We start from the raw sequence: 26,751 nt of genomic DNA on the forward strand, positions 1-26,751 counted from the left end.
CCACAGATGTTTAGTATAATTTATTATTCCAGTCCTTCCAAATGTCCAGTACAGAAGTTTATGTTCATGTGTATTGGTCAGACAAAATGTGATTTAGACAGCATTTGTCTGAGCATGAGCGTGTATCTGGTGTGTGTGTGTGCTGTGCTAAATATTGCATAACGGCAGTGTCGTGATGAGTGGCGGGTGAAGTTGAGACTGCGGATCCTTCTAGAGTAATGCTGGCCAGGATGAGGGGCCACCGTAACACACACCACAAGACCTGAGCTCTCAGCCTTCCCGCTGCAGTCTGATGAGTGTGTATGTATGTGTGTCTCTCTCAGTCTAATGCAGTCTGGTGTGTTCGTCTCTCTATGTATGTGTGAGCATGCATTCCTCCTCACATGTGCACATCTGTCGATCTACTTCGCCTTTGTCTTATATTGGATCTGTGAAGTAATCTGCTGGTCTCGGTTTGGTGCGTCCCACTTATAGAGGAGCATGTAATATGCAACATGCAAAACTGCAACAGGCTAATCACGTGATTCCAGGTCAAATGATCACACACATTCTCTGATCCGAACACTTGATCTAAACCTGTCATTAGTTAACCATCTGATCTTAGATCGATCTGCAACAGGTTAATTATTTAAGGCATGGATGGAGACCATGAAAGCAAGAGTAGAGTTTCTTGTTAGTGTGTCAGTCACTTGCACCGTCTGTGTGCATGTGCTCCGGTGAGTGTGCACGTGACTGTGTGTGGTTCTGTTTAAAGTACCAGGTCAGACAGACCCAAGGGCAGACGTTTGTATAATATATAAATAATGTATAAAAATAATGTATAAATAAAAAAATCTTTGAAAAAATAAAAAAATAAAAATTCATAGTCATATTTAACATGCATAATCATTAAAGTTTTTTTTTTTATTTACATGTATTTACGTGTATATATTTATATTCATATAAATTAGATCATATATAAATGTATTTAATATATAAACGTAACACATTTTTCTTAAATATATACATGCATTTGAGTGTATTTATATATACATAATATATATGTGTGCACTGTGCATATTTATTATGTAAACATAAACTTTTATTTTGGATGCGATTAATCGCGATTAATTGTTTGACAGCACTAATTTATAAATATTCCACATTAGCTTTTATTTTTAGTTTTCATGTGCTTCTGTCATTTTCCGTAGTTTTTTTTTATATATATTTCCATAAAACTATTAGTTTTAGTTTTAGTAATTTAGTACTTTAACATACACTTATTTTATTTAATTTAGTTGCCAAGTAAGTATTTACCGTATTGGCCCGAATATAAGACGACCCTGATTATAAGACGACCCCCCTTTTTCCAGCTGTACCTTTTGGAAAAAGGCTTTTTAAAAACCAAATCTTGTTTTTTCTCAGTAAAACACATTTTGTCTTCAATTATTTTCATATTGCATATTTTTCCTTATATATATATATATTGGTTAAAACATTTGAATACTTGCAGACTTATACAGTATCTTTGAACCTTTCTGGACTGATCTTAACTACCATAGTAACTGTGCATAAAATTAGTTTTAATTTTTTTAGTTGTGTGTTTGGATTTGTATTTGTGTAAGTTTTTATAAAGGAAATCACTGCGGTGTTGATACTATGGGTGAGGTATACAGTGTATATCATGCTTTCTGTGAGTGTTTGTGTATATGGCTGCCTTACACAGTTCAAGGTCAACTCTTTCACGTTGTCCTTCCACTATTATGTAGTCAAGTCCGTGTGAGCGTGTGTAATCAGCATTGGGTGGCAAATACAATAGAGCCTCCTAAAGAGAGAGAAGGTGTTAAAGCACACTCACTCTCATAAACGCCTCTCAATCCACAGGGCAACAGCAGCTCAGTAGTTGTCAGTGTGCAGGAACGGATGTTGCTGTCACCTGTGTCTTTCCGTTTAGTTTCTGTTTGCCCCAATTTGGTCTAATTCCTGTTTCCTGTTCTCGTAATTAGTTAATCTTCATTCATTTAGATCACCTGTGTTGTGTTAATCATCTCGTTTGCTCCTTACGCTTCCTGTCTTCATAAGCCCTCAGTTTCTGTCGATTTCTTTGTCTTGGATGAATGTTATTTTTCAATGGTTTACATGGTTGATGCTGATTAAAAAGACTCCTTTACTCCTACTCCTTCATCGTGCGCATTCTCTACAACCACAACCCCGTGACAGAATCCAAGACCCAACTGAAAGTGAGCGGTGTCTCTTCTCCCCGTGTTTATTTTCCGTTTTTTAAAAGTGTTTTGTTTTCCCGTTCGTTTCTCCCCGCTCACATGGAGGAACGAGCGAGGTTCATCACTGTAGCTCAGGCGAACCCCGACCCGATCGTCTACGCAATGGCGTTCGGGATTACTTACCATCGCCCCGCGGAGCTCCCAGACACCACCAACCTCGACTGGATGGAGGCAGTCATCCGGTGTCTGGAGAGCCTCCGATCCTGATCCGGGATCCCTCCGCCGGCCGTTCCGAAGTCAAGCCTGCCGGCCGTGGCTTTCTCCAGCCCACCGGCCGTTCCGAAGTCTAGTTCCGAAGTTCCTGTGGCAAGCCCACCGGCCGTTTCTGTGGCAAGCCCGCTGGCCACTTCAAAGTCAAGCCCGTCAGTCGTGGCTCACTCCCGCCCAGAGCTCGCTCCAGTGTCGGAGAGCTCGCTCCAGCGTCGGCTCCAGCCCCTGAGCTCACTCCAGTGCCTGCTCCTTGAAAGCGCCTTGCTGTGCCTGCTCCTCCAGAGCACCCTCCAGTGCTAGCTCCTCGTAAGCGCTTCCCAGTCCCCGAATCCAGTCCAGAGTGGGCTCCAGTTCTCGAGTATAGCCCAGGGAGGGCTCCTGTTCCCCAGTTAAGCCCAGGGAGGCCTCCAGTTCCCGAGTATAGCCCAGGGAGGCCTCCAGTTCCCGAGTATAGCCCACGGAGGGCTCCAGTTCCCAAGTATAGTCCACAGAGGGCTCCTGTTCCAGAATTTAGCCCAGTGAGGGCTCCTGTCCCCGTGCTTAGCCCAAGGAGGGCTCAAGTCTCTGAATCTCCTCCAGAGCGCCCTCACGTGCCGCTCCTCCAGAGCGCTCTCCAGAATTCCTAGTTTTCCCCAATAAATTTTTTTTGGGGGGGCCATATACCCGTGGCCGAGCCAGCTAAGGCCACAGAGGATCCGCCATGGCCTCCTGAGTCTCGTGATCCGCCATGGCCTCCTGGGGGGGCCATATACCCGTGGCCGAGCGAGCCAGCTACACAGCGGATCCGCCATGGCCTCCTGAGTCTCCTGATCCGCCATGGCCTCCTGAGCTCCCTGCTCCGCCATGGCTCCCTGATCCGCCCTGGAGGCTCTCCTTGTCCCCACCCTGTTCCAGTCCTGCACCAGCCTCCAGGGCACCCGTTACGGCGCGGGATGGTACTGTTACAGGGCGATCTGTCACGTGTGTGCGTTTCCGTTTAGTTTCTCTTTGCCCCATGTTTCCTGTTTTCACAAGCCCTCAGTTTCTGCCGATTTCCTCCTTTACTCCTACTCCTTCGTGCGCATTCTCTACAACCACAACCCGTGACCGTTGCGACTAAGAATTTGAAATGAATTTATGGAATTTATATTGAAAATCAGATGGATGCTGACTAAACTTAAATTTGAAAAGTGAAGTTAAACTGAATTGTTGTTTACCTTTTTTTTTTTTTTTTTTTTTTTTTTTTTTGTAAAGTGTGGCCTAGCAAATATTTTCATTTGTTGTGATTGAAATTCAGGGTTATTCCACCAAATATTGAAATTATAACTCTTCTGAAGTTAAAACATTGGTATCTAAAAATGAATATAAACATGTCTGAAAACATGGCTTTTTTTTTGGAATTTTGACCAATTGACATTGTATGCAAAATTGCTCTAAAAGACAACATTTTTATTTAAATTGGGAAGAAATGTCATCAGTAGTTTTTAAGAGTGGTGTCAACATTACAACTATTATTAAATTAATTATTTGTATTATCACTTGAAGTAGTTCATTGTTAAATGTAAAAATGAGGGATTTAGTTAAATTGTGGATGTTCCCTCTTCTTTCACTTTAGCTAACCATCCTCTTCATTTTCCTTTGTCACTCTTACGTTTCCTAGAACGGATCCTCTCCTCTTCTCCCTCTATCTCCCTCTCTGTCTCTGTCTGTCACTTTCTCTCTCTGATGGTGGTAATCTTAACCACTAAAAGGTGTTAACTCCTATTAAGCTGTCCGAGCTCTGTGTGTAAGCCAATCCGGCCAATCAATTATCAGTGGCACTTGACAGACTGAAACGGTGTCATCGTGGTAATTGGAGACATTTCCGTTTCGGCACACACACACACTTACCTACACGCATAACTGTAAGGGAGTAAATGCATACATGCTCACTTAGACACATACCCAAACAAACACGTACACCATCACCCAACATCTACAAAAACATACAAGACACTTTCATACACGTGTATTTGTTTGTGTGATGGGCAGGTTATTTTTGGACAGTGGTGTAGAGTAGCACAGTAAAGCGGATGTCCAGGTAACCATAGCGCAGCTTAGAAAGTGAAATATGACCACATGGTTCAGTCCAGCACGTCACTCTCAATCTCTACCACACACCACACAGGTGACGGGTGACATGGAGAAACGATTAGAGGAAAATACGAAAAGGAGAAATCAAGATTAAAAATGTATAAATGGTGTTATGTCAGAGCTTTTGGTGCATGTCAGCACTCTATTGAAAAATTCTTCATATTCTATCTGTTTAATATATACATTTTAGAAAAATTCAGATTAAAATGGAAATATTTGTTATATAACCGTTTTCTATTAGAAGTTTTTAAAAGTAATTTATTTCTGTGACACTAAAGCTGAATTTTCAGCAACCATTACTCCCGTCTTCAGTGTCACATGATCCTTCAGACATCATTTATGCTGATGTGGTGCTCAAGAAACAATTCTTAGTATTATCAATGTTGAAAGTAGTTATTTTTCTTAATATTTTTGTGCATTTTTTCAGGACGCTTTGATGAATCGAAAGTTCAAAAGAACAGCATTTGCTTAGAAGTCTTTGAACTCTTTAGAACTCTTTTTCAGCATTATACATGTCTGTCACTTTTGATCAATTAACTGTTTTCTTTAAAAAGAACTTACTGACCCCTTAGTGCTTTTATCCTAATTTTGTTCTCTGTTTGCATTTAAGTTACTTTTTTTTATGGTCATTTTTATATAAAAGAAATGTCTTTTTCTGCTTTTCAAAAATTGGCATTTCCTTTAGTTATTAGTTTAAAAATGTTTTACTTATTTAAAGCTGAAAGCATGCTGTGTGTTTTTATGTCTTTCTTTCATTTTAATGGTGCAATTGCTGCCAGTCCAGTTGTAGTATTGGATCCATTAGGTTTGACTGCTTGTGTCCAGTGTAGGCCAGGCATGACTAATGAACCACTGATAAGACCTGTGTTTTAGATTAGGACTGAGATGGCCTCGTTCACGTTGTTATTCATGTGGTATCCGCATATAGACATTGAGCTTTATTCATAAAACACAAGCAAAATTTCTGTATAAATAATTTGTAGAACTATTCTTATGTTAATTGTGGCATTATATAACAAAATGCATATCATGATTGATTGAGCGTGCTTTGTATGAAATAATACCACTCTTCTTTTCTGTCTGTCAATCTCCCAACCTCAAGAGGAGAGCCATTCTCGTCACCATATCTGGTCATGGCTCCTCCTCTACTCTTCCACCTTCTCCTCCTTCTCCTCTCTCCACAGGTGTGTGCGGGTGGAAGTGCTCATGGGAACAGCAACAGTAGCGCAGATGGCCCCAAAAGATCCTGTGCTGAGAAAGTCAAATGTCAACCAGGGATTTTACTTCCTGTGTGGCTGCCACAAGACCCCTCACTGGCAATGCAGTCAGTAAGAGCAGTGATCTACTTTGCATTTCTTCTCTACATGTTCCTGGGTGTGTCCATCATTGCTGATCGCTTCATGGCTGCCATCGAGGTCATCACCTCACAGGTGCACAGCAACATAAAATAGACACAATGATAGATAGATGGATGGATGGGTGGGTAGGTAGATAGATAGATAGATAGGCAGGAAGGTAGGTCTCTTTCTACTCACTGTCCTATCATAACAATAAGGCAAAAATGCCCCCCAAAAAACAGTAAACACATGATTGTTTAGAAATCATTCTAATATGCTGATTTGCTGCTCAAGAAGCATTTCTTATTATTATCAATGTTGAAAACAGTTGTCCTGCTTAATATTTTTGTGGAATCTGTGATACGTTCCACGTTCATTTGAAATATAATTTTTTTTTTTTAACATTTATAAATGTCTTTACTGTCACTTTTGTTCAATTTAATGCGTCTTAGCCGAATGAAAGTATTAGTTTCTTTAAATACAAATAGGCATTACTTCATGGTTTTTAAAATATAATTTTTTTTGTTTTATTTTCCAGCTAAAAAGACTGCTACATTGTGATTTTTTTTATTTTTTTATTTCGCAAAATATTACTTATAGCGTGATATCATATTGGTGGCCAAAATATTATGTTTTTATATACTTGATGTGTCATATAGGAGAAAGAGGTGACTGTGACAGGTGCAAATGGAGAAAAGACAGTAATGACAGTTAGAATCTGGAACGAAACTGTATCCAACCTCACTCTGATGGCCCTGGGTTCATCAGCCCCTGAGATCCTGCTGTCAGTAATAGAGGTACGCACACATTTTCAAAACAAACCAGCAACTCGCATCACCCAGTAGTTTAGCACTAGAGACGTGAAGGGTGAGGTTTTTTTTTTTTTTTTTCAGGTTAATTATTAAATGACTGACAAACACACTCACCCAATCACAGTGATGACTTCAGCTGCTATTCTTCCATGTAAAAACATCATTTAACTCAATGTGGTTTAACACAGAAGCAGTCAGTTAAGTATCTCAGATGTCAGAAAGGGCTCTTGTGTAAATACTGTCATACTAACAGCTGTCTGAATAATTTTTGATTGATTGTAATCTATTACATACCTTTCTATCAAAGTTATCTAACATTATCAAGCTGAATTTGTTCTGACACAGTGTAACTCTGAGTTCTTGTCATATTTTATTAACATTTTCTAAACTATAGCGAATAAACTGTGATAATGTGAGAAATGTTGAAGGTGAAGGTGGTTTGACTGTATCTATTTGATAAATGAAGTTAACCAACTAACATTATACATACCCTTTTGGTTTCTGTACCCAATATTTAAAAAATGTACAATTGCAGTAAAAATATCAGTATCGGTACTCTGTATCGGCAAGTACCAAAAATAGAAGTATCGGTATCGGGTGAGTACTGGAAAAAGTGGTATCGGTGCATCCCTAAAAAATATTATACAAAAGTCCCTAAAATGCTGACTAGAAGTACACACATCTAGCAGGCTTGACGAAAATGAAAATGCTTGACGAGGGTGCTCAACCATATAAAATAACAAAGGAAGAAAAAGTTTCCGCACCATAGCTCCACATGTTCTCACCAAAGGTAACATTTCGAGCCATGGCTCCTCATCAGACAAGGACCATTTTTTCCTAAATTAATTACTAACACCTGAAATGTATGTGTCATACTTGAAAACATATTGTATATTAAATTATACATTATTACTTGCTTTGGACACATGGTAGTGTTGTTCTCCGTCTGTGTGTGACAGGTGTGTGGACATGGTTTTGAGTCAGGAGAACTGGGTCCCAGCACCATAGTCGGCAGTGCTGCATTTAACATGTTTGTGATAATCGGAGTGTGTGTGTGGGTGATACCTGATGGAGAGGTGAGGAAGATTAAACACCTCAGAGTTTTCTTTGTTACTGCATCCTGGAGCATCTTCGCCTATATCTGGCTCTACCTCATCCTGGCAGTCATTAGCCCTGGCATTGTACAGGTGTGTGTAAGCAGAACATGTTTGCATAATGTGGCTGTAAATATTTATTAGAGCTGGGCAACGATTAATCGTGATTAATCGCATCCAAAATAAATGTTTTTGTTTATATAATACGTGTGTGTACTGTGTATATTTATGTATACATAAAGATACACACATACAGTATATATTTTGAAAATATTTACATGTATTTTACATGTGTGTGTGTATATATTTATATTCATATAATTTATATTATATTTAATATATAAACAACATATTTTTCTTAAATATATACATGTGTGTGTGTGTGTGTGTATTCATATATACATAATAAATAAAAGTTTCTGTGTACATAATATAATGCGTGTGTACTGTGTTTATTTGGATGCGATTAATCGTTGCCCAGCACTAATTATCTTTTTAGGTGAATGTCTAGGCCAATTTAATTCACTTATTTTCTTGTGTCTGTGTGTGTGTGAGGTCTGGGAGGCTCTGGTCACTCTTTTCTTCTTCCCTGTGTGTGTCTTAATGGCTTGGATCGCCGACCGGCGCCTGCTCTTTTACAAGTACTTGCACAAGCGTTACCGTGCTGATAAACGTCATGGTATCATCGTGGAGATGGAGGGTGAGCTAGCACCCAGAGGCATTGATGCCATCATGGGAGAAAAATATCAAAACAGCACCACCAGTGTCAATATGGAGAAAACCAAAGAAGCCGAACAGGACAGAGAGGAGGTGAGAGAGCAAATCAAAACGGAGAGAAAAACCTAATCAGATCTTTCTTCTATGAGTGAAATTGTGGTGAATGTTCTTGTGTTCCAGTGGATTCCACGTATTACAGAGATTATCGTTGTTATTTTTTAAAATTATTATTTGTACTTTTTATTTTCTTCAATAAGAAAAACAATACATTCCATTTACAGATAATTATTTTGTCAAACGCCCCCCCAACCCACCTAAACAACGTATCAGTCACAGTTATATGTAGATTGCTAGCATAAATCCAATAAACATAAATAAATGAAATAAACTTAAAGTAATAAAAAAAAAAACAACATTGGTTGAATGTGTCTCACCACCAGGACGTTATCCTGCATCCTCAAGAAACGTCAAATATTTACCCCACCTTCTCTCATAAACATCTCTGGCAACCAGTCAACTACATTGTGACAGTTATATATTTTCATTCAAAACTTTCTATGAAATAATTAGTACTGTTATTCAACAAGGATGCATTAATTTGATATCGAACATAATAGTAAAAACATATTATTATTATTATATATACATAGACATATATATATACCCTTGTAAGAGTACTATATTTAAAATCCATTTATTTCATACTAAGTATAGTTCATATCTATTAAAGGGATGGTTGATTGCGATTTCACTTTTTTAATGTTAGTTAGTGTGAAATGTTGCTGTTTGAGCATAAACAATATCTGCAAAGTTACGAAGCTGAAAGTTCAATGCAAACGGAGATATCGTCTTTTAAAATTCTGGCAGTTTAATGCCTACAAAAACGGCTGGTAGGGACTACAACAAGTAACTTCCCGGGTTCGTGACCAAACCCAGATAAACCCCGCCCTCGGGAAAAGGCAGCAAAGGGGGCGAGGCCATCAGAGTTGCCAAGTCCGCGTATTATATGCGACTCTGGGGGGGGAGGTTTTTTGTAAAGTTGCGTGAAAAAAATCCTGGGTCGCGGGTTGAGTTTTTTTGGGGGCTTATTTAAAAAAATATATGGTTGCTTGTTAGGGAAATCTGACAAGCAACTTCGTTTCTTTATTTATGTTCGCCATTTTTATTTCCGTGCCCCTGGGAGTATGGTCCCACATATGGGATTTAGAACTTTCGGTGACGTCACAAAACTGCCAAATTCAAACTGTGCTTTAGCTGGTGCTGAGCCAGAGAGAGACGTGCACTGCGTTTGTCATATCACAACTATGCAGTGTTTTTAACCACATAATGTTTATTTTAGGTTTCAGACATTTAAATACACAAGTACTAGTAAAACAATACATTTAGAGTTTGTAAAATACACACATATGTTTATGGAAGCAACAATAACAATCCATTCAAATTTAATTTGCCGATGTGTTTTATTCATATCAGATACACATAGTGTAAGTAACTATAAAGTTCACTCTATTCTTCACCCAGTTCACCGGCCACTTATTACTTGTATTTCGGGAGAAATTGATGAATTCACATGCTGTAAATCCGACTGACAGGACTCTCTGAACTGCAGCGCGAACAAACATGGCGGCGCCCATCTCACATTACAGATCATGATCAAGATCATTTAGAAGGGTTTTTAAACGACAAAACACACTCATTTACACATATTTGTGAATATCTGATTGTTCATGACATGATATGCAAGTTTGTGAATATTTTAAATATAAAAGGAAAAGCGAAATAAAAGCGATCCATCTGTCATACAGTGTTATTGTGGTCACGTGACAAGCATGACGCGTCGCCATGGAAACATTCTAAAATAACGGTCGCCTTAAAAAAAACTCACTCTGGGGGGACAGCTAGAATATTTTAAACTCACCACTGAAAGGGTTAATCAGGATAAAACCATATATTAAAAGCTAACATAAGCAGTAGCATTTACAAATAACAGCATATCTAAAAGTATGAGACAACAACAAACAAAAAACACAGGCCTACCATTAAAAGCTGTGCTTGCACAGGTTCTGCACGATCTTCTTCAATAATATCCTCTGCTTCTCAATCGGGCTCAAACTGTTAAGCGATATTAACAACGCCGTTGTTTACAATACAACCGGAGCACATGCCGCTGAGGTGAGGGGCGGGACGTTTAGATCCGCACTACAGGCGGTTTAGCCAATCACAACACACTGGGCTAACCAACCAATCAGAGCCCATCGCTTATTTCTGAGGGCAGGGCTTCATAAAAGCAGGAAATGATCAGCGTGTTTCTCCTTAAATGTGTTTTAATATCACCATTGATGAGGGTTGTATGATCTTTGAATAATATCGGTCTTTAAATGCAAGATATTTAAAGTGTACCTGTATATATATATAATTTCTAATAAATGCTATTTTTGAACTTTCAATTCATCAAAAAATTATGAAAAATATATCACAGTTTCCACAAAAATATTAAGCAGCCCAACAGTTTTCAACATTAATAATAAGAAGAAATGTTTTTGGAGCTCCAATTAACCTTTTTGGAATGATTTCTGAAAGATCATGTGACACTGAAGACTGGAGCAGTGGCTGCTGAAAATTCAGCTTTGCCATCACAGGAATAACATACATTTTAAAATATATTAAAATAGAAACCAATTATTTTAAATTGTACAAATATTTCAAATTATTACTGATTTTTTGTATTATTGATAAAATAAATAAATACTTGATACTTTTTTCAATATAGCAATTTTTAGTATAGTAATAGCAGTACTAGTCATATAGTAAGTGGGATATTGTACAGCCAGTCTGTATTTATTGCAACACCTGACCAGAGTTGGTCACCCGGCTGGATGTGGTCTCTTACATATAAAGATGTTGAGCAGAACATTGAAATAAAAAGGGTTTGGAGGTTACCTTGACTGTCTGTGGTTGCAGGTGATCCACATGCTTAAGGAACTGAGAGAGAAGCATCCAGATAAAGACCTGGACCAGCTGATCGAGATGGCAAACTATGCCACCATGCAGAAACAGCATAAGAGCCGGGCGTTTTACAGGGTGCAGGCAACACGCATGATGATCGGTGCCGGGAACGTACTGAAGAAACATGCAGCAGCTGAACAGGTAAAACGAGCAGCTGGAGATTCAGCGGAGAATGACCTGGCCACCTGTTCTCACATTGCTTTTGAGCAGGCACAGTTACCAGTGCAGTGAGAACTGTGGTAGCGTCAGTGTGTGGGTCTGCTTACAGGGGGGAACCGGCACCAGAACCTTCCATGTTGATTACAGGACAGAGAATGGGTCAGCCAGTTCTGGGGCAGATTATGAGTATTGTGAGGGAACAATCATATTTCAGCCTGGAGAGACACACAAAGAAATAAAGGTGAGAGAAACGCACAGTGGTGATGTCTGATCCATGAACAGAATGTTCTTTTGAAATACATCTCTTTAATTAATTCAACCAATACAATCTGCAGAGTGAATCATCGTGTTATTATGTTCGGTCATATTTGACTCTGAAAATGAATATATACTTTCTCAGTTAACACACAAATTGATAATATAGTCCAACACAGCAATAAACAGAATATGATGCTATTCAAATTAATATGTGAATAATTTGTAAGTGATTCAATTTTGAAAAATCTGATAAAAAAAAAAAAACAATTCAAAGAGTATGTGAAAACACAAAATATATATATTTTTAAATTAAAACAAGGATGCATTAAATTGGTCAATAGTGACAGTCAAGATTTTTATAATGTTAAAAAAGTATATTTAAATGAAATGCTGCTCTTTTGATCGAATATTAAGCAGCACAACCGTTTTCAACATTGATAATAATAAGCATCAAATCAGTATATTAGAATAATTTCTAAAGGATCATGTGACACTGAAGACTTTAAAATATATTAAAATAAAAAACAGTTAAAGTTATAATCATATTTTTTTTATTACAATATTACAGTTTTGAAGTGATGACAATTAGAGACCTTATTCAAAAACATTCTAAAACTTCTGAACAGTAGTGTATGTATTTGAGTTGAATATGACTCAGTTGTCTTAAGATGCATGTGCGTATGTTTTATAGGTGGGAATTATCGATGATGATGTGTTTGAGGAAGACGAACACTTCTTTGTGCGACTCTCGAACCTGCGAGAGGGTGAGGGCGGGACCAACACTGATGGTGCCCGACTGGTTGAACCCTTCGTAACCACTGTAACTATTTTGGACGATGACCATGCGGGAATCTTTGCGTTTAGTCAGCGGGAGCTCTGCGTGGGTGAATGTTCAGGTGTGGTGGAGGTGCCGGTGAACCGGACGTCAGGTGTGCGTGGGACTGTCATGATTCCATATCACACAGAGGACGGTTCTGCGCGACATGGTGTTGACTATGAGCACACACAAGGAGAGCTAGAGTTTACCAATGAGCAGACTAGGTAAAAGTTCACACTAAAGTTTTCAATTCAAATTTTACCTTTACACACAAAATAGGAGCATATTCTCTTTACTTTTCAGATACACACAAATCTGAATTTATGTAAAAATTAGGTAATTATATAAATGCAAAAAATGTAGTGTATATACTCTTTAATGCATGAGTGCATGTGTGTTAAATGGCTTGTGGAGTATTTTGGTAAGTATCTCAATAAGCAGTCTGACAGTACCACTTGAAACCTTTAATTATGGGCCATTGTTACAACCCATTAATATACTTTACTAGTGTCACACCCAGGACAAAGAGGCAGAAAGGCAGGTTAACGTAATTCAAGGGTTTAATAACAGGAACTTAGGAGAGGCTTCCAAATAAAAAGAGTTCAACATAGGCAGTGAGGGAAGCAAAACACAGTCTTATCTGGGTCGGCACACCGGCCGAGAGTTGAGGATTCCGAGGAGAACAGGTAGAGCGGAGTGTGAGGAACCAAGACAGAGAAGCTTGCAACCTTGCGACCAGTCGGTGAATGAATGAGGTGAGTGAGTATTTGAGTGGTGTGGTAAGTGGGTGCAGGTGTCCGTGATCAGTAATCAGGTGATTGTGAGCGGGTGTAGGAGGCTGATTCGGCTGGTGAGGCAGGTGTTTCCGTGACAACTAGCATATGCAGTGCATTTATGATGTGTTATAAGGTATTATAAATTAACATACACTAACATTCAAAAGGTTTTGTGTACATATTTCTTGTTTTTAAAAGTAAGTCGTGCTCACCAAGACTGCATGTATTTGTAATATTTCACAGTATTACTGTAAGTCCATTTACAATTACTGTTTTCTATTTTTGAAATGTATTACTGTGATGCAAAATTTTTAGCAGCTATTACTACATAACTGATTTGGTGTGTAAGAAACATTCATTTTTATTGTTATCAATGTTGCAACAGTTTGATGCATAATATTTTTGTGGAAACCATGATGCATGTTTTTCTAAAGAACAGCATTTAATTGAAACAGAAATTTCAATTTAAAAGTCTTTACCGTCACTTTTTAAAAAAAAGTTTATGCATCCTTGCTGAATAACATACATTTCTTTCAAAAAAAAAATCATACTGACTTTTGAACGGTAGTGTATGTCAGTTCATATATATGTCAGGTTTTAGAATCTATGATATAACATTTTTCAAATGCACAGTAAGCATTATGAAAGACTTTAGTTAAAAATGCAATACTCTGAAATACTATTCTGAGCTGTTATTTTGTAATACACTAATATTAAACCTCATAATACATAGCCATCTCTCAGCATACAAACATTATTTGTCACTATGCTATCACTTTTCATTTGCACCACTAGAGGTCTCTACTACCCCAGTACTACAGTAGTAATAAGCTATCAGTTGCATACGCCTATTTTTGTCACCTTTAATGCTGTTTTCCTCTAATCCCTGCCTGATACCTTCAGACCCCAACATGTTTGTGTACCACATCGTTTCTAAGATGATCTGTAGTCTTCTGTGTGGACTGCTGTGGTTTTGAACTTTGGACTGTTTGATGCGTCTTCTGATGGATCCTAACTCAGGCGTCAAAGTTACTGTCAGTCTCAATAAGCTAATAATGGCTTCTGAGCAGCATATGTTTTTTTTTGTTTGTTTTTTTTTAAGTTAAAAATCAGTTTTAACCCAGGACTTATCCTGGGCTGAAAGGTTATACTGACACAAGGTAATTTCACCTGTCTCTGTCTTCTTAAGTTATTCATTTGGAGATATTTATAGTAACACTTTTATATTATAAATGATATCTTGTAATTTAAAAGAACAAGTATTTTGATGAACAATTTGGCACAAATTAACATTAATATTTCCTGCACTTTTGACAGGAATTTTAGATGGTTAGAACTTAGAATCCACTTTTGACAGGATTTTATTTAGTAGGTTTTATTTATTAATTTAGTATGTGAATGTGAAATCTGATGAGGTGAAATCTGTGCTGTCAAGTGTACAGTGACGCTTCAGAGAGCACATGACAAACAACGACCAAAATCATATCAAAACAAATGACATACATCTTAAATGCTCAGTTCAGCAGTGGTTTGTGGAGAATAGAGCATGTACACAACTGAACGCTCATCTGAGTTCGTCTGTGTGTGGGTTAATTATTAATGCATTGTGTGTTAAAGTATTCATGCAGGCCTAACTCTGATGTGATTTAAATGCTGAGGTCTCCTTTAATATTTCAGAGGTAAAACCAAGAGGAAATTATTATTTGTCCATTGCTCTTTGTGTGTGTGTGTCCACAGTAAGACACTACAGGTGCGCATCATTAACATGCAGGAATATGAGAAGCGAGAACATTTCTACATTGTCCTTGAAGAACCCAAATGGCTCAAGAGAGGGATCTCAGGTCTGTGTGTGTGTTACTATCCTTTTTAATCATCCCTGAATCTGTTATAGTATTTAAATTTTTCTCTGTGAGGGAGATTTCTATGAATGTTTGTGTATATTTTCATTTGTTAAGGCTATTGAGATTCCAATAGCCTCCTACTCACCTCTCTCTCACACAAACACACACACATTTCTATGACCAGTGTCCAGTTTCAGATCAATAACAACAGCACAACAGGGGGACAAACTAGACATGCGTCACACACAGTAACAAGATCCAACTCACCTACACACACACTTCAGCCTCACGTTTGTGTGTGTGTGTAATATGAGCTCATGTGTCAGAATAAAAGTGAATGCTAAAGAGAGAATTAACACCAGGTTCATTAGTGAGCTAATCAGCTACTTGGAATCTCTTTCATTAACCCAACGATTGACCAAGCACTGTTGTAGATAAGTGCAGATAGATAGATAGATAGATAGATAGATACAGTACATACAGGTTATAGGAATAAATACACATATACAGTGCCACTTGAAAGTTTGTGAACCCTTTAGAATTTTCTATTTCTGCATAAATATAACCCAAAAAATCATCAGATTTTCATGCAAGTCCTTAAAGTTGACAAAGACAACCCAATCAAACAAATGAAATGAAAATATATACTTTGTAATTTATTTATTCAGGAAAATGATCCAATATTACATATCTGTGAGTGGCAAAAGTATGTGAATCTCTAGGATTGGCAGTTCATTTAAAGTTGAAATTAGAGTCCATCTGTTTTTCAGAGTTGTTTTCAATCAGTGAAATTACTATCAGGTGTCAGTGCGTGCCCTGTTTTATTTAAAGAACAGGGATCTATCAAAGTTTGGTCATGTTTGTGGAAGTGTATCATGGCACAAACAAATGAGATCTCGGAGGACCTCAGAAAAAGAGTTGATGCTGTTCATCAGGCTAGAAAAGCTTTCAAAGCCATCTCTAAAGAGTTTGGACTCCACCAATCCACGGTCAGACAGATTGTGTACAAATGGAGGAAATTCAAGACCACTGTTACCCTCCCCAGGAGTGGTCCACCAACAAAGAACACTCTAAAAGCAAGATGTGTAAAAGTCCACTAGGTTTCAAAGTACTGCAGGCTAACTTCTAAGCAACTAAAGGCCTTTCTCACATTGGCTAATGTTAATGTTTATGAGCCCATCATCAGGAGAACACTGAACAACCATGGTGTCCATGGCAGAGTCGCAAGAAGAAAGCCACTGCTCTCCAAAAAGAACATTGCTGCCCATCTGCAGTTTGCTAAGGATCATGTGGACAAGCCAGAGGAATACTGGAGAAATATTTTGTGGATGGATGAGACCAAAATAGAACATTTTGGTTTAAATTAGCAGCGTTATGTTGGAGAAAGAAAACACTGCATTCCAGAATAAGAACCTTATCCCATCTGTGAAAAATGGTGGTGGTAGTATCATGGTTTGGGCCTGTTTTGCTGCATCTGGTCCAGGACGGCTTGCCATCATTGATGGAACAATTAATTCTGAATTATACCAGCAAATTCTGAAGGAAAATGTCAGGACATCTGTCCGAGAACTGAATAAGAGAAAGTGGGTCATGAAGCAAGACAACGACCCCAAGCACACAAGTCGTTCTACCAAAGAATGGTTAAAGAAGAACAAAGTTAATGTTTTGGAATGACGGAGTCAAATTCCGGACCTTAATCAAATTGAAATTATGTGGAAGGACCTGAAGCAAGCAGTTCATAGGAGGAAACCCACCAACATCACAGAGTTGAAGTGGTTCTGTACTGATAAATAAATGACAAAGTATATATTTTTGTCTCCTTTGTTTGGTTGGATTCTCGTTGTCTACTTTCAGGATTTGTGTGAAAATCTAATTATGTTTTGTGTCATATTTATGCAGAAATATAGAAAATTCTAAAGGGTTCACAAACTTTCAAGCAGCACTGTACATAATGAATAAATACACATAAATAAAAACTTATAATATATATATATATATATATATTGTGGTAATATTTTATAATACTTTACTGTTAATATTACTGTTTTTACTGTTTGATCAAATAAATGCAGCCTAGATGAGCATAGAAGACTTCTTTCAAAAACGTTTAAACTTTTGAACTATAGTGTACAGTTTATTCATTATTCAACTGATTAATTAATTCATTCATTGATTCATTTTCTACTTGCATGCTGCATATAGATCTGCTTTTGAATCAGGGTAAGATGACTCTAATACCTTGTACATTTCTTTTGCAGTGTATATGCAGTTTATTAATATAAATATTTATCCTTTCCTCTCCCTCTCATTTTCCCCAGCCACCCCTGGTCCAGAATTGGAGGACGCTAGACGTATAGCAGAGAAAGGAAAGCCCATTCTGGGAGAACACCGCAAGTTAGAGGTTATTATAGAGGAAAGCATTGTTTTCAAGGTACACACGTCATATGTATACATACAGGAGCAAACTATGGAAGCCCTAGGAGGCCATGGATTATTATTTTTCTTTCTTGTTTTCTCATATCACAACTTAATTTTCTTGTAATCTCGACATAACAAAAGTTGTTTTCTCGTGATGTCCAACCCGTTATCCAACAGCAGCACTAACTGTAGATTAACCAAATGAAATAATAATATACACAAAAATATCATAGTTACTTATGTTTCAGAGTAAATAAAGCAGTAATAATGCCATCAGATTAGAAGTCTGTTTTGATCAGAAGCTGTCGTACATGTAATGGTCACATGGTCAGCCTATCCAGCAGAACTAATGAAAATCACAAACAAACGATGTAATATCATTTTATTTCAAATAAATAAGAAAAAATAGTGGGTTGAATCCAAGGAGCTCTAAAATATTTTAGAATAGTTACCTGCTGCATACATCTGAAAGCACTCTGCCTGCGCTTGTGGTGTTGAATGCTCTGTTGTCAGACCATTTAAAAACGTGAATTACACATGTAAAATGTTTAGCATGTCTCTGAAAAAAATGAGCAGTGATTGATTCATTTATTGTAATGACTTTATTATTAAGTGAAGCAAACGTTTTGTTGAAATATCAACAACAGTCAACAAGTTATGATAATGCGAAAACAACTTTTGTTACGTAAAGAACAAAAGAAAATTGTGTCGGCCAAATATTGTCCTATCCTAACAAACCATAAATCAATCGAAAGCTTATTTATTCAGATGTTTTTCAGATGTATAAATCTCAATTTTAAAAAAAATTGACCCTTATGACTGGTTTTGTGGTACAGGGTCACAATTAACTTAAAGGGGTCATATGATGCGATTTCAATTTTTCCTTTCTCTTTGGAGTGTTACAATCATTACACCAAATACACAAAATAATGTTCTTTTTAGCAGCATCATATGACCCCTTTAAGTAGTGATCACGAAAAAAAAAAAAACATAAATAATAATAATAATCCATGGCCTTATAGGGCTTCTGTAACATACACATTAACTGAGTGCCCAATTTAGTCTGTCTCATGCAGGCAGAAGTCGTATAAGGTGTGATTCCTTCCCTCTCATAGGTCCGACAGGGAATGGCCCCTAATGGAGTCTTAGATGCGGTAGTAGACCACTTGCCTCAGTGTGAAGTGTGTGTTGGGATTGCCCTAAACTTCAGCCTTTAAACACTGTCTGACTGAATCACACCTAAATGCATGAAGATTATAGAAGATTGCAATTAAATCTCATTTCTTCATCACAGGTCTTTCTGTTTTAATTTGTGTTTATTAATTGAAAGCTTTAAAACTTAGGCTTAATACACAGCCTACAGTACCCTGATGATTTTTCAATTAAACAAAATGTTGATTTGACTGAACAAGAACTGAGCATGAACAGTTCTGTAGTGCACATTATTCAAGAATACTGTCAATATTACAAAGAGGCATTAAAAAAGTGTGCCAGAGCAATTGCTTAGTCTGATTGATTGCTGTTTAATGGATATATTTCTCAATCACTGAGCTTTACTATGGTGTGCATATGTGTTTAGAATACAGTAGACCGCCTATTGAATGACACTAATCTTGCTGAAGTAATTGGCACACACTCCTGGAGAGAACAGTTCATCGAGGCGGTAACAGTCAGTGCAGGTAGAATCAAATCATTTCGGTGTCTATGCGTGTTTCTACATATGTGAAATGATTTGTGACCCTGGACCACAAAACCAGTCTTAAGTCGCTTGGGTATATTTTTAGCAATAGCCAAAAAAACATTGTATGGGTCAAAATTATCGATTTCTCGTTTATGCCAAAAATCATTAGGATATTAAATAAAAATCATGTTCCATGAAGATATTTTGTAAATTTCCTACTGTAAATATATAAAAACTTCATTTTTGATTAGTAATATCCATTGCTAAGAACTTCATTTGGATAACTTTAAAGGCGATTTTCTCAGTATTCCAGATGTTCCCTCAGATGTTCAAATAGTTGTATCTCGGCCAAATATTGTCCTATCCTAACAAACCATACATCCATTGAAAGCTTATTTATTCAGCTTTTAGATGATGTATAAATCTCAATTTCGAATTTTGTGTTTTTGTGGTCCAGGGTCACATTTATGCTGTGTTTGTGCCCATAAAAACTCATAAGAGATTATTTCAGGTGATGGTCATGTTTTATTTATACCTTTCTCTTTTTCTCTCATTCTTTTCAGGAGAAGGTGATGAAGAAGGAGGGGAGCCTCAGCAACCATCGTGCTGTGATTATTTCATGCACGCAGTTACGGTGTTCTGGAAGATTCTGTTTGCGTTCGTTCCACCCACAGAATACTGGAATGGCTGGGCCTGCTTTATTGTGTCCATTCTGGTCATTGGGCTGCTAACCGCCATCATTGGAGATTTGGCATCTCATTTCGGCTGCACAGTGGGTCTCCGTGACACAGTCACTGCTGTAGTGTTTGTTGCCTTAGGAACCTCCATACCAGGTAAATCTGTAACATATCTTGTGTGTCTGATAATGTGAAACACAGGCAACCAACTATCATCTCCCTTTCCTCTCTTAGATACATTCGCAAGTAAGGTCGCTGCTAAACAGGATCAGTATGCAGACGCTTCGGTTGGAAACGTGACCGGTAGCAATGCGGTTAATGTTTTCCTGGGGATTGCCGTGGCCTGGACCATTTCAGCTGTTTACTGGGAGGTCAAAGGTCAGGTGTTTCACGTAGAGCCCGGCTCTCTTGCATTCTCTGTCACACTCTTCACCATCTTTGCCTTCATTAACATCGGTGTGCTGATGCTACGGCGGCGGCCATCGGTGGGCAGAGAGCTGGGCGGACCCAAAACGCTGAAGGTTCCGACTTCACTATTGTTCCTCGGTTTGTGGCTTCTCTACATCACATTCTCCAGCCTAGAGGCCTACTGTCACATCACCGGCTTCTGAGGAGAGAGAGAAAGACAAAACAACCAGACTCAAACTTACACTAATGGCATTCACATGAAATGAGCTATGAGAGAAATGCACAGTGCACTGTATATTCCATGGTAATATGTACATAAAGTAGATCACATTCTGTATAAACAAATGTACATGAAATGAAAGAATGAGTGGGATAGAGCAAGATTGTATGACTGCACTGCTGTGAGGGATGTCTTTAACTGTTGGTCACCTTTGGTTTCAAAGCACATTAGAGGTATTATGAACTTTTGACATCACCAGACCCTCAGTGGCATGGAGGACTTTTAACACACTGCAAGATGTAGCACTTTTTTGACAGGACTGTGATGTATTTTTATATGCTGACTCATGACCAGTAATTCCTTGAAGAGATGCTAGGCCTCTCTCTGAGAGAAAAGGCACTTATGGCTCAAAAACTCTTTGACAAGTGAAACTGAGCTTCTTTTTCCAGTCTTACTTAAGGATGTCAGACATTATGGGACCTACCATGACAAGTTGATCAAAGAAAGAATGTATGTGATTATCATTATCATAATTCACATTAATATATTTACTCAAATAGTAATGAGTCTTGTAGGCTGTCACTTCATCAGTTCACTCAAATCTATTATTTCAGCATTTAAAAGTAAAATCAAATGTAAGTAAAAAATTAATAAATTTAAGTGTTTGTTCTTATTGTGCTTTGGTATTCTGATTGGAACATGTTGTATTTAGAAATTAAAAATGAAATTACAGTTGCAACCATTTTGGCATAATCAGTACCACATTTCCAAAGGCCATTCCTTGAATTGTTTACTTATAATTTCCTTTACTAGTCTATTCTTTTTATGAGCGTTTATCCTCCTATTTTTTACAGTACACAGCAACAATATACACTTTGTAGAATTTTCGAGGTGCGCAAATGCTTTAGTTCATTTTCCAGAGGGGGATTTAAGAATTATGAATGTGAATTATTAACGTTGTAAAATTACTACTAATTACACATAATAATGCGGACGTAATAGCAACACTCCGGCGGTTGACAATATAGATGTTTTTACTGTTATTTATGAGTGAGACCAAAAAAATGCCTTTTTTATATCAATGAACGAATCTTTTTAGTGAACTGATTCAAAATATGCGAACTACTAGAATGAATGAAAAACCCGCCACTACAAACCAGTAGGAAAACGCGCCTTTAGTTTGAGTTACATCAGCGAGAGCCAATCACGTTCAAGCTTTAAAGACCCCGCCCCTTCTTGGAAGTGAGAGAAGTCGACAGGCCCCGCTCGATCAGCTGGTGACGGGTGATGCTTCCGGGCCAAGAGCGTGAGGAGCATGAGATAAGATAATAGGTGAGTGCTTTATTTTGATTTACGTGCGTCGGTTTTTAGTCGGATAGAGGTAGTAGCGATGGTCAGGTCTGTATCTGCTTGTATTTATTCGCCGTTTCTCCTGCCGGCCAGGGTTTGGTTGAAGCATCTTTAATCAACCGGAAGAAGAAGACGTCCACGCGCCCTCACACGGAACCGAGGACATCGAGTCACACAGTAAGTCCGCGTGCAGCCGACGGTGTTGTTTATTGTGTATTATCCAAAGCCCTCTCTCTTCGCATGTGTTTATAAACCTTATACGAAAGCTCGGGGTTTTACTGGTTGCGCCAGTAGATGGATCTTTGCGCTTCGGTAGGTGTATGGTTTGATTCAAAAACGTGCCAAACAAAGAGCGGCCTGCGATTTTGGCGCACTTATTAATGGCGTTAATCTTGTTTATTGGCTAACAATCAACCCACTTGCTACGTTCTCAACCATATCATGCTTATAAGCCCTTGTCCTATTGTCTGGTGTGAATTTGGTTGTTCGAGTCTTGTTAACTTTGTTGTTTGTTTTGATAAACATGATTGAACAGTCCATCGTGGCCGCATTTCGGCAGGTGAAGCGACTGGTGTTACAAAGGAAAGCGAAACTAAAACAATGCTTGAAGAAATACGTTTACTCTTTATAGCAATGGTCTGCAAGATCTCGTATTTTCACTTTTGACCTATTTGGAAGCTTGCACGTGATAAGGGAACAGCTGACCGCGATTTGCGAAATGTTTTTAACACATGCAGGGTTGTACTAACGTTACATACTCGACCAACGTGCTTTCATTCGCGCTGCTCGATCAGTGATATACACAAGACACTGTATTATTTATATTATGGGGAACTCTGCATTACGGCAGGGCTGTTTAACCCTAACAGAACCAGGGACTTTACAGTAATCTTGGGTACACCGTAACTTCATTGCGTTATATAATGCCTAAATTTCACCCAAAAAGAAAAGCTGTCATTTACTCACCCCCGTGCTTTTTCCAAACCTGTATGACTTTTTTTTGCAGAACACAAGATATACCGGTATTTTGAAGAACGTTGCTAACTAGTTTTGGTGACCGTGGAGTTTCATTGTATAGACAAAAAAAAATTTTTTTCTAAAGATTATCATTTGTTTGTTGTAGACAGTCCTACAGATTTGAATTTGTGTGAGGGTGAGTAAATTGAGTAAAATGACCATTTTCCGTTTTGGTGGATTGTCCCTTTGGCCGGTTGTGAGTTAGATTTTTAGATTTAGAAAACAAGTTTTTATAGCTTTTCCACTAACCTTTAGAAACCCCCAGTGGTCCTTAACCCCCTGGTTTAATGGATTTCTAAGACTTTGTTTTTTGTGTGTTTTGGAAAATGTGCATTGATTTGAGTGTTAATTAATTTGTGGAATCGGTTATCTTGTACTATATAGTAGCAGGTTTAAAATTAAGTTTTAACAAAAAATTTTTTTTACTGAAGGTTACAAATTAGTACCAATTAATTTCTTAACCATTGTCCACACTACAGGTGCAAGATGTCTTACTCATCTCGTAGTTCCTCTCGCGCCGCTGACTGTAAGGTCTATGTCGGTGACCTTGGCAATGGTGCAGCCAAAGGTGAGCTTGAACGAGCCTTCAGTTACTATGGACCATTGCGGAGCGTGTGGGTTGCCCGGAACCCTCCAGGTTTCGCCTTCGTAGAGTATGAGGATGCCAGGGATGCAGAGGATGCTGTAAAGGGGATGGATGGAAAGTGAGTCAACTTGAGTTCTACCTGCCTACATTTGCCATGATGCTACTGCAGCACATTTAACCCCCTGACCGCTTCAGGGAGCTCAGACCCGCAGGGGTGAGTGTCGGCGGTTTATCACTGTTCTTTTTCCGCTCACAAAGGCCCCAACTTATTTGGTATTATCCTGGATGCAGATTAATTGTTGTTAGTTTGTTCAGTTGTTTTTCTTAGTTTATCTGACGTTAGCCTGCATCTAGGTAAAGTGTGTAGCTCCTGAAAAAAAAACAAAAAAACAAGGATGTCATGGGGGAATTGTCAACAGCTGGGACACACATATTGAGTGCATCTTTGTTTGGCATAGAGAAACAAATAACCTTCTGATCTGTAATATCCTAGGGTGCTTTGTGGATCCCGCGTGAGAGTTGAGCTGTCTAATGGTATGTCCAGAAAGTCTCGTTATGGCCGTCCCAGTCGCAGACAATTTGACCCCAACGACCGCTGTTACCAGTGTGGGGAGAGTGGTCATTATGCCTACGACTGTTATCGTTTCAGCAAGCGGCGTAGTCGACGCAGCAGGTACTTAGCCAACTTTTTTTATTTTTATTGCATTGGAACCTGACACTGTTTTATTGCTAATCTTTCATTTTGTTTTTGTTTGTTTTAAGGTCAGCATCTCGCTCTCGGTCCAGATCTCGTGGCCGACGCTACCGCTCTCGTAGCCGCAGCAATGAAAGGCAAGTCCTCTCACTGCTTCAGCTGTGTTTGGACAGATTTACAGTCTAGATGCATCAATCTGATTTTGTGACTTTTTAAAAAAAAAAAATTATAGGAGGTACCGTTCACCTTCATACTCAAAACGCAGAAGCAGGTAAGTTGTGTTATCAGGCCACAGTCCTGTTTTTACCAGTTCTAATTGCAGTATGTCTACTTGCTGCAATCTTTCTGTAGGACCCCTTGCCTTTCTAAATTGTCTGGGCTATTGTTTTTATTTTTTTTTTAAACTTCACCTTTGCGTTCTAGGTCAGGCTCTCCGGCCCGCTCTAGATCCAGAACCCCTGTGCGGCGTTCACGTTCACCTGTACGCAGGTCAAAAAGCCCTGTCCGAAGGTCCAGATCCAGAACGCCTGTCGGTAGAGACGGGTACTTGATTTACTCATGCTAATTTATTTCAGTTTTGCGTGTGTGAAGTAAAATATATTAGTGTTGTACGTGCTTTCTCAGTTTAAATTGTTTGTTTTTGTATTTGTAGTCGCTCCCGTTCACGATCTGGTTCTAGACAGAGAGATCGTAGTGTGTCCAGGTCTCGGTCTCGTTCGGTCAGTCACAAGAAAGACAGGTGAATGCAAATTTACACGATGGCACATTTCAGTTATTTTGTTCTTGTAGAAAATGAGCAGATTCTGACACTTTGTTTTGTCTTAGTCATTCCAGGTCTGCCAGCCCAAGGAGAAGTCCAACACCGAATGCTGACTGATCTGAATACTGATGCTTCTCCCCCATTCCCCACCTTTGCCTCAGGGCTGAAATACATTTTATCTCCATGATTTCAATACTGGTTCTACTGTAGCTACAAAGCTATTTCTTTTCTTCTCCTTCCCCACGTTAATGAAAGCTCCTTGTAAAAGCATCACTATCATCATATGATTTTTTTTTTCCCCCCTTCCCTTTTACGTGTCCCCCTTTTGTTTTCTCCTCCCCCCTCCTTCAGATTGTAAACTTTTTTTTTTTAAGAGCTCCATTGTTTTAATTTCAGTGTTGAGCCAGTGTCCTGTGGTCAGTGATTTGTGGGTAAGGTGGTGAATGAGCTATGTTGTGATTTAGTCAGTGTATTATATGAGCTGAAGAGTACGTTGTGATTTGTTTACTTGTAGAGTTTTTTTTTTTTTTGCTTTGAAAATTGCAATGATCTTTTTAATAAAGTAAAGCTTTACAAACCCAACTGTTTCCGTGCTAAATTTTTACTGACCTGAGTTTTTATTTTTATTTTAAGGGGTAGGGTTATACTAGTTTAAATGGTGGAATTTACAACCAGTTGAAATTTCATATACTATAATATACTTCCAATATACTAAGAGTTTGTACTGATTTGTAGTTTGCTTATTTTTATTTATATATATAATTTTTTTTTTTTTTGCAGAGTTGTAAAATTTAATCAACTTTTTGGGAATATAGCCATATTTTCAGTGAAATAATTATATAGTTCATACAGCCGCAATCATTATTGTGACGTGGGTATTTGATAAGATTTTGGTCATATCACCCACCCATAATTTTTTACTATTGTTGCTTGTTTTGTATACAGCGTTTAGTCATATATGGTTGGTTTGCTTGGCTTACTTTTCCCAGGTTTGATGTGTTTTAAGTATAATTTTTCCTGAGGGCTCAAACATAAAGGTGTTAACTAGTGTTTTGATTTGACTCCACTCTTGAATCAAAACAGCAGATCATATCAAATTGTCCACCAAAAACCAATTATGTAGAATTACATTGTTATGGGGAAAATCCATTCTATTGTATTCTAGGCACACTGAAACAGGCTAATTAAATTTTATAGGTGGAGGGAAACCAAATATTTTGTATATTCTTTCGTTTGTAACATCAGTTATATCAAAACCATTTTTTTAAGAAAACACGAGGAGAAATGTATGGAGACATTTAAAACCAAACGGATTTTTGAGTTCCTCTCCTTGTTAACACTACCTACATGTTGGCTCAGTCTAGAGAAAAATACCATTACATATTCAGGTTTCACTACTATTATAAACCAGTAGTAAAACTGACAGCCAAAACGGCATTTGGCGGACCAGACGCATTCGAACGCTACTACGATGCCGTAAAATCGCGTATAGCTAGACTGCTCAATAGGTGTTGTAACCCGGTTTTTTTTTTTTTTTTAA

General features: G+C 38.2%; 2 protein-coding genes across 3 annotated transcripts; both read left to right on the top strand.

The window, feature by feature from the left end:
* The first annotated feature begins 5,716 nt into the window (after positions 1–5,716).
* Positions 5,717–21,174, top strand: LOC107746426 (sodium/calcium exchanger 2). Its single transcript, XM_074560204.1, is given in 14 exon segments — positions 5,717–6,013; positions 6,580–6,717; positions 7,692–7,919; positions 8,382–8,636; positions 11,505–11,765; positions 11,767–11,949; positions 12,658–13,007; positions 15,297–15,400; positions 17,603–17,620; positions 17,719–17,831; positions 18,934–18,999; positions 19,398–19,497; positions 20,063–20,332; positions 20,411–21,174. Coding segments are annotated over 14 exon segments (2,760 nt in total). The 3' UTR covers positions 20,788–21,174.
* Positions 21,175–22,036: 862 nt separating this feature from the next.
* On the top strand, positions 22,037–25,793 carry LOC107746364 (serine/arginine-rich splicing factor 7-like). 2 transcript variants are annotated; one of them, XM_016560532.1, is made up of 9 exons: positions 22,037–22,136; positions 22,248–22,331; positions 23,651–23,875; positions 24,251–24,430; positions 24,520–24,588; positions 24,684–24,722; positions 24,875–24,994; positions 25,104–25,190; positions 25,277–25,793. In XM_016560532.1, the coding sequence occupies exons 3-9, from the start codon at positions 23,658–23,660 to the stop codon at positions 25,326–25,328; spliced, it is 765 nt and encodes a 254-aa protein (XP_016416018.1). In that variant the 5' UTR covers positions 22,037–22,136; positions 22,248–22,331; positions 23,651–23,657; the 3' UTR covers positions 25,329–25,793. The 2 variants fall into 2 exon arrangements, with proteins under 2 accessions (XP_016416018.1, XP_016416019.1); XM_016560533.1 differs by lacking the exons at positions 22,037–22,136; positions 22,248–22,331 and adding an exon at positions 22,381–22,466.
* The last annotated feature ends 958 nt before the right edge of the window (positions 25,794–26,751 follow it).

The sequence above is a fragment of the Sinocyclocheilus rhinocerous genome, unplaced genomic scaffold (assembly GCF_001515625.1).
Source record: "Sinocyclocheilus rhinocerous isolate Xijiao unplaced genomic scaffold, SAMN03320098_v1.1 scaffold77, whole genome shotgun sequence".
Classification (NCBI taxonomy): domain Eukaryota; kingdom Metazoa; phylum Chordata; class Actinopteri; order Cypriniformes; family Cyprinidae; genus Sinocyclocheilus; species Sinocyclocheilus rhinocerous.

Bases quoted from the DNA above. Each gene is read 5' to 3' on its own strand.
- LOC107746364 (XM_016560532.1), top strand. From the start codon at position 23,658: ATGTCTTACTCATCTCGTAGTTCCTCTCGCGCCGCTGACTGTAAGGTC. The intron at 24,431-24,519 runs GTACTTAGCCAA...GTTTGTTTTAAG, and splicing joins CGGCGTAGTCGACGCAGCAG to GTCAGCATCTCGCTCTCGGT. The intron at 24,723-24,874 runs GTAAGTTGTGTT...TTTGCGTTCTAG, and splicing joins TACTCAAAACGCAGAAGCAG to GTCAGGCTCTCCGGCCCGCT.